The sequence below is a fragment of the Neophocaena asiaeorientalis genome, unplaced genomic scaffold (genome assembly GCF_003031525.2).
Source record: "Neophocaena asiaeorientalis asiaeorientalis breed wild unplaced genomic scaffold, Neophocaena_asiaeorientalis_V1.1 scaffold25, whole genome shotgun sequence".
Classification (NCBI taxonomy): domain Eukaryota; kingdom Metazoa; phylum Chordata; class Mammalia; order Artiodactyla; family Phocoenidae; genus Neophocaena; species Neophocaena asiaeorientalis.
The window spans coordinates 64,420-80,652 of NW_020172492.1; the positions used below are offsets into that span (position 1 = coordinate 64,420).

At 37.6% G+C, this 16,233-nt stretch overlaps 1 protein-coding gene across 3 annotated transcripts in view; it reads right to left on the reverse strand.

The window, feature by feature from the left end:
• Positions 1–16,233, reverse strand: part of CFH (complement factor H) — a 92,983-nt gene that overhangs the window by 63,876 nt on the left and 12,874 nt on the right. Inside the window, exons 5-9 of one of the 3 annotated variants that reach the window (XM_024738212.1) lie at positions 15,230–15,421; positions 12,839–13,009; positions 5,241–5,414; positions 1,349–1,531; positions 733–909 (exon numbers count right to left, since the gene is read on the reverse strand). In XM_024738212.1, coding sequence (XP_024593980.1) covers positions 733–909; positions 1,349–1,531; positions 5,241–5,414; positions 12,839–13,009; positions 15,230–15,421 — 897 coding nt within the window. The remainder of the gene's footprint in view (positions 1–732; positions 910–1,348; positions 1,532–5,240; positions 5,415–12,838; positions 13,010–15,229; positions 15,422–16,233) is intronic. The other 2 variants (XM_024738214.1, XM_024738213.1) reach the window with 2 other exon arrangements.

Here is a 16,233-nt window from a genome sequence, read left to right on the forward strand (position 1 = left end):
CCTCAGCCAGCTGGTGGTGTCTACAAAATGGTCAGTAGGATCCTTGTCTCTTGATGAATTCTAGCCCTGGATGCTGTACTCCTGGCCTCTCGCCACCCCTCAGTCATGCAGATTACCCCAGTATTCCGGAAGGGGTGAAAGAGAAGTGGGCCTTTTGATTAGTATTGCAAGTTGAGGAAGTTGGCCCTTACTCACATGCTCTTATTTTCCCCCACAGGTGAAATCCTGTGCTGAGGGGGTCTCTCTGGGCACTAAGCTGTGCTACTTTAGGGAAGAGGTGACACAGGTAAAGTGAAACTGTTCCTCTAACCATCTTTGATGCATTCAGTCCTGAATCTCTGTGCTCCAACAGTGTGCTATAATTTCTCTGCTAGACTCCTAGAATCCCACAAATATATTCTTATCGATTCATGATTGTCAAAGTTTGTATCAGGAGAGACAGTAAAACTCCTATTCGGTCATCTTGCTGACATCTCTCTGTTATTATAGGTTTCTTCTTTGTGTTTTTTTTTTCCCCTGTATTCTTGACTAATGTCTATCAATAGGCACATTTATTTTGTTATAGACTTATCAAGAAGTCTGTACATACACTCACACACACTTGTAAAAAATAAAACTAAATAAGTCCTTTGGCAAAACAAGAAAAAGTTGATAAAAACATTTTGCAGTGGATAATATAGCTGAGTCTTAGAAAATTATAAATATACTGGGATCTTGGACCAGTTTACTCACTGACACGGGTGCATATGGGAAGAGGAGACCAGCCATTCTCTGTACAGGTCATTGTGTTCTGGTTATTCTGAAGACTGTAGCCAGGATGGCAATAAACTCTTACAGTTGCACCTTGTAACCATTTTTCGTCGTTCTTTGGGCCATATCCATTTTCCAAGTAATTGAAAATACATTGTCCTAAGGATCATAAAGACAAGAGAAAAGAAAAAAAATAACATATATTTGGTAAAATAGCACATTAAAAATTAACTTTATGGTATTTACCTGACAATGCATTAGTATTCAAAAAGAACAAATAACTTAATGACAATGAAAGCTACTACCACGTGTTTGTTAAAAAAGAAAAAAAAATCAATATACCATGTTATTTATCTTTAGTTTTTATAATTACAATATGTGTAAATGATACAAATATTCTTATAAAGTCTGTATATTTCTCATGTGATTTCCATGGAAAGCTCCTCATAAAAAGAAGGCGTATTTGGGTCTTTTTGCTCACAGAACTTGACCCTTGGCCTTATTTTTGTTGTGTAAGACTTAATTGTACTCACTTATGTACTATTGTTTCTCCACTCTTTGGAAGATTTATACACATAAAATTAAGAGGTTTACTTACTGAGGCACGGTACTTCTGGAGACCATCCGTTTCGTGTGCATGTAAGGTAAGACTCGTGATTTTGTGGCACAAAATAGTGATTACAGTAATAGGGGAACCGTTGATGTAAGCTTGCTGGAAAGTATCCTCTATATGCATAAATTAACCTTCCATGTTTTATTACTGGAAAATCGCAAGGTTTCACTTGGAATAAAAAAAAAAACGGTATGAATGTTTTACCTTAGTAAGCAATCAAATTAGAGATCAGATGTTTCACCTATGAATTATATTCCTATTAGCTTAATTACCCTCATTGCATTAAGAGTTTCTAGGAAAAGAAAAGTTATAGAAAACTCAGATGACTGAGGTATGTAAGGAGGTCCTTGCTAATGAAGATCAAATTATGTCTTGTGGGTCATATTACATAAAATTTGTATGTGAGCTCTCTTGGTAGAAAACTATACAGAGCTATTGATTTAACTATCCTTAAGTACATAAGTCCTAGCCTTGGTTGACTAAATTAGCATCTTAATCAAGAGATGAAAGTACAAATTTTACCATGCAGCTCATCTGTCTTCTTTTCCTTTCTCTTTCATTCTCATCAAAAATCAGGATCCTGGCTTTTATTCTCAGACCAAGTCAATGTAGGAAAACAGTTTTTGTTTTTAGATTAACACTCATTAGTTTACTTTTCTATTTATTGGAAATGTGTGATAAGTGTAGAGAAGCACAACAGTTGATCCATTGATCCATTGATCACATTACACAGAAAAAAAACATTCTTACTTAACTCTCAAACTAGACATTAAGGCATATTTTCCCTTCTTTATCTAATCAGAGAAATGAACAATGAATGAATAATTCTTAATATCCAAATGGTTACGATTAAGGGAAATACTTGAATGCTTATTTCTAATTTTAATTGGAGAATGATGTTTTTTTCACTGTTTCTTATAAATATTTTAAATGAGGTATAATATAATCACATTTATTGTTATTCTTATATATTGAGTGATTTTCACATGTATTCTTAAGTGTTATGTTGTTTATAACAATTTTATATATATTTTTCAGAAAAATTTACCCTTTTTATTGGATGGTTTGGAGATAATCTAATACTTTTAATACTACACTAGTATTTATTTTACATCATGAAATATGATATTAAAAGAACACATATGCAACATATTAAAGAAATGTACAACATGCACACACAATATTCATTACCATTTATATCTTCCTTAAGATCAATGATCCGTTTTCTTTTTTGTATGATTACAGAAATCTTTCAAGCTGTTTTTACAGACTTGCTATGTGAATTATAAACTTTGAATCTTTGCATATCCTAATGTCTTTCTTTAACAAAGACTTGTGAATGATACCTTCTCTTGGTATAGATTCTTGTCCTATAGTCTGTATCTCTCATCATTGATAGATTTCCCCCACTTTTGTGAAGCTTCCCACTCTTTTAAGATTGAAATGCTTATTTACTCTCATTCTTTTTAAGTAACAGACTAGTGTTTTTCACACTACTTTTTGGAGATTTAGAAGATTTTCTCCTCATCCATGGATTTTACAAATTCCATCATGTTATGTCAAGATATGTATATTTAACAATAATTCTACGTTGGGCAAGCTTGGGTCTTTGTATTTGCAAGAACCAAATCTTAAAGAACTCAATTAACTTTGCCATTAAATTGTAGAGCAGAGATTTGAATCCTGATGATCTGATTTCAGAACTAGTATGTTTATCCACTTCATTATGTTTCTTCATACAATATGAATACAGTTAAATAATCCATTGAGATTCGTTTCCAAAAGGTACACACAGAGGGCATAATTGAAAGTAAGTATTATTACTATCACTGGCCCAAGCCCTGTTCCTATTCTTGTCTTTCATTCGGTCACATGTGAATGTGTTTGTATCTCTCTAACCAGATCATTTCCTGAAGCACGTGTACTATTCCACTGTGCTCAGATCAGCACTAACATTGGCAGGACTTACAACAGCCTCACTACCCTCTCACAGTTCTACCAACACGAGCTCTGGTCTCATGAGCAGCTTTGGCTGTGCCATCACTGTGTTGGCTCAGACTATCTCAAAACTGATTAAAATATTCACTAATTTTTAAAAGTGTTTCTAGTCTTTCTGTACTTGTGCAGCTGACTTCTATGGCTCAAACCCAGGATCTTACAGTTATCACTGTTCAATTTCATGTTATTAGATCCAACCTCACACATGGGAGTCTTTCTGAGTGATGAATCTGTCCTAATGCAGATTCTCTTTCAGCACCCCAGTATCATTCCAGCGGTGAATTTGTACTGCATCTCCTCTACACCATTAAACTGGAGGAATGGAGCAGGCCTGAGAACACAGTCCTGAATCTGATAATAAGATAGGTTTATTTAATGAAATTATGAATATCTGATAAACCATCTAATTGGTCAATTTCCCCATCCTGTCCGCAAGAACTTCGGAAGTTCCCTTGTGGGATAAACTCGTTGAGGTACAGTCAGGCTCATCTGCCATATTCATAAACCAAACTTTAACATGATTAAATATTTCTCTTATATTTCTTATGCACATTGAAATCTGTTTCATACTGATAATGGCTTCCTTTTTAAGGGACTCATACTTTGAAAAATCATTTTGGACTTATGCCTGGAATTAACATTGAGGTCACTGATCTATTATTTGTATCATTACATTTTTCTTTCATGCAGGATCGAGTTTAACTGTAGTGCATCTTTACAATAAACTGTGATGTATAAAGAAAAAGAATATGATTGTAGAGACAGAAAACACTTGGAAAAAGGTAAAGGAAGCATCCCTAGAAATAAAATACTCTGTTCAGTTGAGTGACATTTTTCTAAATGTGATAGTTTTAGAAAATTCCACAATGTCTTGTACATTCCTCCCTCCCAAAATTAGAGCCTAACTCCCCACACTTGAATGTGCTGGACTTAGTGACTCACTTCTAAAGAATACATATGGCTGAAGTGACGGTGACAGTGTGTGACCAGGTCATAAATGGTATGGAAACTTCCTGCTCTCTCTGGGATCACTAGCTCTGGAGAAAGATAGCTTCCTCTCAAGCAATCTGCGGAGATGCCCATGTGGTAAGGTATTGAGGCTTCCTGCCCAAAGCCAGGTGAGAGAGCCTAGGAAGCAAATGAGCCATCAGGTGACTTGCAGCCCAGGCCAGCACCCCGACTGCAACCCAAGAAGTGTGACTCAGAGCTAGCCAACTAAGCCACTTCCTAATTCCTGACCCATAGGAGCTCTAAGAATATAAAGGTGTGTTGTTTTAAGCCCATATGTTTTGGGAGAATATTTTTACACAGCACTAGATAACTAATATACTAGGTGTTAGGTGATGTAAGTCTTACTCAATGTTTTAGTTCAGATATTAGAATTATATTCGAGAATTATATATTCATACACACAGACATATATTTAACTTTGAGTAGCAAAAAATTTAAAGAGTTTTTAGTTTACAAAAATGTTTTTATTCCTCCTTAGAACTGTCTACTTTGAAAAGCGAAGAATGCCTCTAAAACCTCTACTTTGCATACACAGTAGGGCAAATACTTGGATTTATTCTGTCCCCATTTTTGTGTGTTTAAGAGAAAGAAACTTCAGAATTAAGAAGTAGGTCAAGATATGAGTGGGGCTTCCCTGGTGGCGCAGTGGTTGAGAGTCCGCCTGCCGATGCAGGGGACATGGGTTCGTGCCCCGGTCTGGGAAGATCCCACATGCCGCGGAGTGGCTGGGCCCGTGAGCCATGGCCGCTGAGCCTGCGCTTCCGGAGCCTGTGCTCCGCAATGGGAGAGACCACAAAAGTGAGAGGCCCGCGTACCGCAAAAAAAAAAAAAAAAAAAAAAAAAAAAAAAAGATATGAGTGAAACTTACAGGAACATCTTGGAGCAGGTGACCAGCCCTGGCTGGTGCACGTTGCTACATTTCCCTGGATCACAGGAACAAAGCCACTTTTACACTTATAAGTGATTTCATATTCACCTCTGTATTTGGCTAATTGAGGTGTGTGAATACCATTTGGAATATCAGGAGGATCACATGTTATTTCTGAAAAGAAAAAAGGTATGTGTACAATATAGAAATAACTATCCATTAAAAATAATCAAGCATATAAAAATATAAAAGTGGATGTTATTTGTTCTTAGTACAGCACAAAAGGTCATGAAAATGAGCACAGCCTCATGCCCTTCCTGCCGTATCACTCGTATTTCCCTCCATTGTATTTCTCATCTAATGTATTTGTGCCCCCTGGATTCTTGAATCCTCTTTCTCCAAAGCCAACACATGCTTCATGATATTCCATACCTGGCAATGAATTCTTGGTATATCACTTCAGCTATTCTTTCCACTTTCTGCAAGTTCCTCAGCTTCTGTCATTCTCACAAGTACTATTTACAAATATTCTGAGTCTCCTCCCCGCAAACGCTTGGTTGGATAGTATACCCCAGCCCCTTTGAAGTAGACATAAACACATGGCTTGCATAGGACAACGAAATGAATATGGAAGTAATATGTTTTCCTTTAGGGAGGAACAGTCATTGTGACTGTAACAGTCATTGTGTGAATTTTTATGTTCTCTTCCCCACAGCTGCAGTGATTAAAGGAAGAACATAGAGGGCTTCCCTGGTGGCGCAGTGGTTGAGAGTCTGCCTGCCGATGCAGGGGACATGGGTTCGTGCCCTGGTCCGGGAAGATCCCACATGCCGCGGAGCGGCTGGGCCCGTGAACCATGGCTGCTGAGCCTGCGCGTCTGGAGCCTGTGCTCCGCAACGGGAGAGACCACAACAGTGAGAGGCCCACATACCACCACAACAACAACAAAAAGAACATGGAAAGGTGATGTCTCCATCCCCTGATTCTTACAATGAAAATGATGAGCAGAGACCCTTCTGACCTACACTGGAAGGGAGCATGAATAGGAGATACACTTTAGTGTATTAAGCCACTGAGATTTTGGAATACATTTTTCTTCCTGTAATAGAATAACCGAACCCAGGATTTGAAAAACCTTTTATAGAAAGGGCCAGATGAAAGGTCTCTGATGTAACTACTCTGCTCTGCCATTGTAGGGCAAGCGTAGCCATAAACAATACATACACAAATGCGCATGGCTCTGTTCCAATAAATCTTTGTTTACAAAAAAGGGGACAGGCTGGATTTGACACGGGGATTATAGTGTGTTATCCCTTTACCTAGTTTTTCCTAATTTATAAAGCTTTTCTCAGTCACTTATGTCAACTTTGCTATATCTCAACAATGGAGCAATTTGCAATATTCCTTTTCTAATAAAATATCATGCTTTTTAACTATTGTAGAAATGTTACAGAGCCATCTATAATGGTGCCATATTGTATTTTGGGCTAAAAACCTGTGGTGGACATTCAGCATTGCCTGAAATTCATTTGTTTATATGCTCCTAATTTACTTTTGTTTCCATTTCCCGAAGTCAGTGACCCACAGTCTCCTTACTTTGCTCAAGGCGCCTAATACAATTGCTCTCTCATCAACAGATAATAAGTCCTTGCATTCACAGGAAACAATTGAGACTACCAGTCGTGAGTTCCCTAGCGTTTTTTTCCCAAGATTTCTTCAACTTTAGCTGCATCTATCCTGGACTTAAGCCTTTCCCTTAGTCTTTGATAATAAGGTGTGGTGTTGTTGTTGCTGCTGTTGTTGTTTGTTTCTTGTGTGTGTTCAAATTCAAGACAGCTTCTCAAACTTCTCATTTTTCCATGGATGTTGAACCATTGTTTATTTCTTCTCTCTCTCTCATTTTGTCAACCACTCTGTCTTAGACGGATATGAAAACTTCTCCCATTTTAAACTCCTTCTCTCTACCCTTTGTCCAAGTTTAGGTAATTGTTGTATCATTCTCAGCCTATCCATAGGGACGCTGTCAGCTGGGTTGTCTGAGGCACCCACCTGGGCTGTACTGCTTGTGTGGAGCCTCCACAGACATTTCCCGACAGGAGTCAATGCTGTGGGTGGACCAGCCCTGTGGTTCTTATTATGATTGCAAGAGGCCCCTCAGCAACAATCATCAGGAAACTCTGAAGAACAAGATTTATTACTCACAGGTCAAGTATTACTCAAGTGTACCCAGTACACCTGAGCAGTGTACCCCACAGTGAGGTCAGAGGTAGAAAAAGAGAGAAAGAGAAAGAGAGACAGAGACAGAACGAACTTGCAGCTCTGTTTTTATTAGGGTCACAGAGTGGGTGTCTACGGTTCTCAGGTTCACCCTTTATTGGTGAATTTAAAGCAGAAGAGTGGGAATTAGGATGAGGGAAGGGAAAAGCTGTCAGTTATCTAGGTCACCCAGGGCTTTCTATAAAGGGACCTTCATGGGCACGGCAATCTGGTTCCTTAACTAGTTATTTTGACAGTAGCTGTGTCATACAGCTGACAGTATGTTTACTCAAGATAAATGCCTTTAAAATGTATGCCTTGGGGCTTCCCTGGTGGCACAGTGGTTGAGAGTCCGCCTGCCGATGCAGGGGACACGGGTTCGTGCCCCGGTCCGGGAAGATCCCACATGCCGCGGAGCAGCTGGGCCCGTGAGCCATGGCCGCTGAGCCTGTGCGTCCGGAGCCTGTGCTCCGCAACAGGAGAGGCCACAACAGTGAGAGGCCCACGTACCGCAAAAAAAAAAAAAAAAAAAAATGTATGCCTTGGCAATCAAAAGTTTAATGTCGCAGACACTTACACTACACTAAGGTATTATATTCCTCCTCCCATTTATTCTTCAACCTGTTTCCATCTGGCTTCTCACACCACCATTGTGCTGACATTGCTCTGACAGAAGTCACCAATATCCTACAATTTCCAAATTCAAAAATCTTTGTATTCCACATATTACAGTGTCTGGTGTATATTATTAGCTAAACTCTGTAATATTTGACACCGCTGATCACCGACTTCTTGAAGTTCCCCAGTGCATTGCCTTTTTATGTCCTACTTCTCCTTATCTTTGTCTGAACAACACAATTTAATTTTGTTTAGTTTACTTATAGTTACTCCTCTTCTTCCACCACTCCACTTAATTCTTAGGCCCAGCCTATTTTTCCAATCGCATCCCCTACCACTTTCCTACTTATTTTCTGTGCTACCACCACACTAACCTTCAGTCTGGTTTTCACACATGCCAAGCTTAGGCCTATCATTTGCACTTTCTGCTCCTTGTGTCTTGAACGATTCTCCTCTAAATCTTCATAGCGATGCTTATCACCACGCCAGAAACATCTTCCCTGAAGACCCTGTAAGTGTTGTATGAATGAAGAGAGATGCCTTGTACTTGGATCTACATGAGTATTTGTCCTTGATTTTGTTGTTTTCCTCATCATATTCTCTGTGTAATTCAAGACTTGTCCATGACATAAAGCTTCCCTGTTATGCTAATAAATTCTTCAGTCCATATATCCAGTTGCAGCTCACATTGGACAGGTCCATGTGTAAAACTCAAAAGCATACTCAGCTTATCATATATCAAACTAAATCATCATCCTTCTTTCAGTATATGCTTTTCTTCCTGTATATAACATTGGAATTTGTGACACAAGAACCTCATGACAGAAGCCTGGAAATTTACCCCTATATTCCTTCCTCCACATCACTTCAAAATTCAGTCAAACACCATGTTCTATAAAGTTGGTATTATTGCTTATATATCTCCTCCCTTTCATAAGACACCCCCACTGTGTATGGTCAGCTTTTAGAGGTAGTACAGTAGTCTCCTAATTGGTCTTAACTTTATATTCCATTCTGCCAGATGAGCTTCAGTATGCCTCTGTTGCTAACATGATTAGCAACGATTATATTAGAAATAATAGAAATTACATGTGATCACCTAAACACAAGTTTTATGTGAAATAGGTCTTCACTAATTAACACTAACTTCAAATGAACCTTAAATGTGTTCATTTATTCTTTTCTGTTTTTTCTCTTTCACTACATTCTGCTATATCTATCATATTTTCATATACACATTGAAGTCCAGTTTACATGTCTTAGTTTTGTTTGTTTTCTTGCAGTACGTGGGCCTCTCACTGTTGTGGCCTCTCCCGTTGCGGAGCACGGGCTCCGGACGCGCAGGCTCAGTCACCATGGCTCACGGGCCCAGCCGCTCCACGGCATGTGGGATCCTCCCGGACCGGGGCATGAACCTGTGTCCCCTGCATCAGCAGGCAGACTCTCAACCACTGCACCACCAGGGAAGCCCCATGTCTTAGTTTTTACAGCTGAACTGAGTACCAAAGTTTGAACTCAAAAGTCACAATATATAAATAAACGTGTTTCACTAAGATACCTACTAAATAATATTGGGAGATTTTGTTAAATTATTTAAGAGTAGAAGAACTTCTAGGGATCTCCATTAAAATAATCATGATCTCCATTAAAATAAATAATGTTATTAAAACATTGCCAGGGCAATGTTTAAGAGAAGTTAGCCTAGGTAGGTGCTTCTATTAAAATAATAATAATAATAATAATAATAATAATAATATTTGAGACTGTCTGAATATGTAAGGCCAAATTTTTTCTACTTTTAGAAGCAACCATTAAGCATTTGAAATAAGAATAATTAATTCAAGGTTAACACTCTGTTGTGAATCGTAAAAAATCCAGTCTGTACAGGGAACAGAGAGATTTGCATCAAAGGTGGCTTTTATTTAACAGGTCTTGGTACTTTTATTTATTCCTGTGAGTGACTTGTTGTCAGAGACTACCCCTTATTGGATACAGAGACCAAAGTTTTGACAAATCACCCTCAAATAAAACCCCTGACACGTACAAAACATAGACCAGATAGAAGACAATTTAAGTGTTTTATCCTAGACTATTTTATTTAAATTTACTTTTATGACTTAATTCCAAATTTCTTATAGAGTTCTACAAAATAAGATATGTAGATCTGGAATTTATCATTATCAGCAGGTAGATCCTTCCAATGTACCATGAAAATAGGGAGAGGTATTTGTGTCATTAGCTGAGGTAAGAGAGTGGAGTTTCTTTTAATAAAAGACTTCTCTATATCTAGTTAATGTAAACTGCATTTTAATAAAATGAAGCATCTTTAAGAGACAGAACATGCTTATCTAATTTTGGGTGAACCACTCTTTACTTATATTGATCTTTAGCAAATTATCTTGTAAAAGAGAGAGTACCAATCCTAATCCTGGTATCTCTCTCGCTAAAGAAAGCAGGACCTTAAAGCATACAGTCTTGAATTTTTAAGTTATGACTTGTGACTGGGAAAATGAACTTTTAAAAGGAAAATGTCTTATAAATGTGGATTCTTTAATGTGTGTGTGTAAAGGAGTCTAGTTTTAAGAGAAGTAAGCCTAGAAATTGTAGTAACACTGTGGGAAAAACAGAGATTTCCCACTACTAATACGGATCTGTTCTAAGGAACAGTTTTAAGTAGGTAGGTAAGTGACCAAGAAAAAGGAATAATTCAATGACTTCTACGTCATGTTATCCTGAGTCCTATGTCCAAGTAAAATTGAATTCCTGAAGCTTTACTTTGAATTCATTGAAACCTGGGATTCATTGAAACTTTGTTCTAATGTTTATCCTCAATACAGGACAAGAGTCCTGATATAAAATAAGTGGTTTATAAGCTCTATTTTGGTGATTGGATGGATAGAAGAGGGGCTCTGGAAGTAGCATATATGGCAGAGTTTGACACCAGAGAACTTGTGCATCCACCTTCTTTGCTCAGGAGCCACGAATGCCACGGAGATAAACAGCTGGACTCCACACAGCATCAGCCTCACACAGATCTCATATGGTTGTGTAACCGAGCAGGACCCTGTGGGGCCTTCCCGGGACAGACCCCTCCCCCATATCCTCTGCTGTAGTTCCTCTCTGAACTTCCTAGATAGATAATAGTATCTGATGCACATTTCCTGAGTTGTTTTACACATTTGAAAACCCCACCAAATGGAAGATGTTAACTACTTGATGACCATGAGCATGTAGTCCCCAGACCTACTGGAGCCTGAGGACTGATGATGTTAACCCCTGTGACACTGCCCTGTTACCTCACCATCAACCAATCAGATAACTGATTGGGTTACGATCGGCTATTCTGCTGATTGATCAGCAGGAGCTGATCACATACCCTGAGACACCTCTCCCTCACCTGGCCTTTAAAGATGCTTTGCTGAAACCCATTGGGGAGGCTGGGCTTTTTGAGCACTAGCTGCCCTGGACTCTTTGCTTGGTACCTTACAATAAATGCTGCACTTCCCTTCACCACAACCTGGTGTCAGTAGATCAGCTTTACTGTGTGCAGGTGAGCAGACCCAAGTTTTGGTTCGGTAACAGTTATCACTGTCTTGTGTTCATTAACTTCTTTCTAAATATTTTCTTAACAATGCTTGAAAGTGAAGGTCATTCAGGAGGATGTATTTTCCAAGGAGCTGCTTGTGGGCTCAACTAAATTTTTTTAAGAATAAAATCAGCTCAAAAGCTATCTCTAGTTTTTGTAAAAGAGGATCACCAAAGCAAGGTTTATATATGTTATTACGAATAGCATGATTTAAAGTTCAGAGGGCTCTTAAGAGGTGAAGATCACAGTGTGGCAATACCTGTAAAAGTCACCCTCTTAGGAAGTCACTTGTCTCGGATGTCATGTGTGACAATACTGTTACTTGTTTTACTCGGTGAAGCAGCCCTCATCAAAAGTAACTCCTTCCTTTTCATAAGTGTTTGCAAATAACTCAACACTCTTATTACCATGCTATAGCTGTATCTGCCTGCTCTTCTTATGACTTCTTACATTCCTCAACTATTTATTGATATATTTTTCTCTTCTAAGCCATGATAGTTGAAACTATCCCTTTCTAAATGAGGTAGGCTAAGCAGAAAACAAAAAAGCAGACATAATTTCTGGTGGGCAAAGAGCACAGTCGAAACGAACTCTTTGAGTCTGGGTAACATCCTTCCCTTACAAAGCCTAAAAGAGGAGCTGTTTTCAGCACCATCACCACAGTTGATTCATATGAAGCCTGTGCTTAATGAAATCTCCAGTTTCTTCTACTTAATTCCATTATCCATGGAGGATTACCTCATCTGGTATTAGTATAATTTACTTTTTAAAGTGAAATGTTGGGCTTTACGAGAGGACTCTAATTATTTGAGAGGTACATATACCTGGGGATTGGGAAACCTGTTACAGTCCTGGCTCTGCTCTAGATTTGCTTTGTGACCATAGACCAAAGATTTAATGAGCTATTGAACTTTTCTGGTCCTGTTTACGTGTATCTTCAGAGTGAGAGAATCACACCAATTGATCTCAAAACAGGCCTTGCACACATAAAATGTTATGTCTCTGTAATAGTTGATTCCTATAAGCATTAATACTCCATTGTGAGAAAAAATAAACTGCTTAACCATAAAGAGTATATGAATTAAAACAACTGGTAAAAATATACAGCAAAAGATATAGAAGAGAAACATAGCATTACCTTTACATAAAGGAACTGGGGTCCATCCAAATTCAGTGCATACGGCATCTCCTCTTTCACCATATCCGAAACCTTTTGTACATTTATACTGAACTCGTTCATTTGCCTTATAAATTTCCTTCCGAGGTATAGGATAACCATTTAAAATGGTTGGTTGTTTGCAGGAAATTTCTAAAGAAAAGGGATTAAATTCCAACAGGTTTGTTATATATTAAAGGACTGTGTCCCAAACATAATTATATAAAGATACAACTCTTGTTTCCATTAGGTAAATCAGACAACTAAACAAAAGTCCTGTTTTGACTTGAATGCTTGGTGAATAATTCATCGGTTGTTCTTAACATTCATTTTTGAAGTAAGTAAAAATTCTGATTTAAATCATGTTGCTAATTTATTTAGTTTGGGGATAAAATAGTCCTCTTGAAATAAATAGTGGCCAGTAACATTCATCAACTGTATATATAAAATTGAATACAGAAATAGGTTTAGGGCTTCCCTGGTGACGCAGTGGTTGAGAGTCTGCCTTCCGATGCAGGGGACACGGGTGCGTGCCCTGGTCCGGGAAGATCCCACGTGCCGCGGAGCGGCTGGGCCCGTGAGCCATGGCCGCTGAGCCTGCGCGTCCGGAGCCTGTGCTCCGCAACGGGAGAGACCACAGCAGTGAGAGGCCCGTGTACCGCAAAAAAAAAAAAAAAGAAAAAAAGAAATAGGTTTAATGTGATATGTATTTTCACTGAGTGACCTGTAAAAATTACATATTTTTTTAGTTATTGATAATAGAGTAATTATTGACAAAACACTTTGTCAAAGAAATTAATATATCTCATTGTTATTACATCTCCAAAAAGCAACTGATCAGCTTGTGTGGTTTTGCTATCCATCCAAGTTTTCCGTCCAAAAAAAAAAATAAAGAGCTGGCCATCATCTTTCATACTATCGTCACTCCAAAATTTTTCTCTGGGACTCCAGCAACAGTGACTAATTTCCCAGATTTTATTCTCCCTTCATCTTAATCTTTTTATCCTATTTGTAACTTAATGATCTTTTCTTCTTGTCACTTTATTGTTCCATTTAAAATGCTTCATTGATTCCCAATTCAGTCTGTATAAAAGCCTAATTCTTCAGCATGGTGTATGTAGCCCCGCAGAACCTTGGACTGCCAATCTTCACTCCATCACTAACTTCTTCCCTGCCTCCATCCTAAGTTAAGGTCCCTGAAAACAGTGGGAATAGGGGAGCTTCATGCTCAAAGACGCCTCAAGGCCATTGTCCCTTCCTCTCCACTAACTTCTTCTGACTGGTTTGCTTTTGCCCTCCTCAACTTCATCTGAAAGATTCTCATTCTTCCTTTAAGACTTATCTTCTGCATCAGTCATTCCAGAAAGGTTTAACTAACCACAGAAATTTAGTTGCAAGAAATAAGTCCCATCCATGAACCTCTAGAGTATACAGTAATTGCTACACTGAATATAAATATGTTTGCCATTATTAACTCGAAGACCTAGTTTTGTAAAAAAGACTTCCTAGGAAGAGGGACGCTTCTCTCTTCATCTCACTGTAGGACAGACTAGACTAAGAAAGTGTAAATAATTTGGGGATTTTAGATAATGTTAAAAAACAAATATGCAGAAATGTCTGCCAAAGAAATACTGGTCAAACGAAGTATGGTACTTTTAAATAAGTTGACCAAAATATATTATTACAAAAGCCAGAATCATCATATTGGCCATCAGGCACAGGTCAGTAGTATTAAAACTAAAGAAATGCTAACTTCTAGCTAACTATGGAACTTTTTTTTAAAGACAAAGATTTATTTAGTGGATTCAATTCAGTTCAGCAATATTTATGCTAAACTCCCAGTGCAAGTATAAAACAGGGGCACTTCCTAGAAGTGTTATTCAAAAACACAATGTGATCATGACACATCAATAGAAATAAATAATGATAGTTTTTCAAATAAAAAAATGACTCATTCTGGAGTTTTAATATTAAACTTGTAGCAGAAATGCTTAAGATTTTATGTTAGTCAATTACAATTTAATTATAGTTAAGAGCATGGACTTTAGTGTCAGATAACCTACGTTTAAATCTTACCTCTACCATATATGCCATGATAATTTTGTACATGTGATTTAATTTCTTTGCACCATGATTTCCTCAATTATAAAATAGTGGTGAAAACAGTACATAAATCACATAGTCATTTGGAAGGTAAAATAGATGACGCGTGTAAAGAACTTAGATCACTTACTGGGAAATAGTAAGTGCTGAATAAATGCTAGTGAGTTAGTATTTTTCAGATTCTGTAGGATGCACAGTGTTTTGAAAGGCATATTTTCATGAAAAAGAAACTAAACTCATTCAAATAATCAAACAGTAAGTGTATCTTACCTACACATTTCGGTTTTTCTTCACTCCAAATACCATCTGCTGAGCAATGTATTTGTTTAGGTCCATCAAGTATGTAGCCTGAATTACATTCAAACTGTATTGCTTGTCCAAAAGTATATACTTGGTCTGGGTCCAGGGCACCACTGAAAATTTTCCCATTCTCTGGTTCTGTTACTGGTAAACACTTAACAACTGAAAAAATAAATACAAATTTTTCTAACAGAATTGGAAAATTTTATTATGAAAAATGAGTATATAGAAATATAACATATATATATAACCAATAGCAAGATTGGAGAAAATTAAACTTTTTAAAGATGTATTTGATATACCTGTTAGCCGGAAATAAATTCTACTAAGTAAAAAAACCCCAAAAAAACAAACAAAAGAAAACTGTAAGTTTATCTCTGATTCTTTTCTATGAGAGTGAACAAAGAAAATTACTACTTTGAATTTTTGAATGACAGTTTATATATTTTGTAGTAGCAAACAAGTGTTTCTTAAATAATTGAGAAATATAAAGTTTGGGATAATTAAATACAAAATTTCCATTTAAGTCCCACAATAATATAAAACTGTATCCCTAAAAGGTGTAAAAGCAAACTTTCTGATTATGTTTATTTCAATAAATAAATAGTCTTTAATTTTCCTTTTTCCGCATCAAAATAACTTGAGCACTTTTTTGATTTTCCTTAATATTTTCCAGTATCCCTTAGCTTATGATATTCAATCTTTATTTTACAATGATCACCCAGGATACTTGTTAAATGGAAATTCTATGGCTGCCCTACCACCCCAGGGATACTGATTCCATACATCTTTACTAACCAAAAACTTCAGTTTCTAAGAAGCACCCCAGGCGATTCCAATGTGGATGTTCCTTAGAACATTGATGTCCTTCCCCTCATTTCCGCAGATGAAAGATCCACTCTCTTTTTCAGACAACGGGATTTTTGAGTCATCATGTTTTTTCTCCTCCCCCTCCCCCCTCCCCTTCTCCCTCT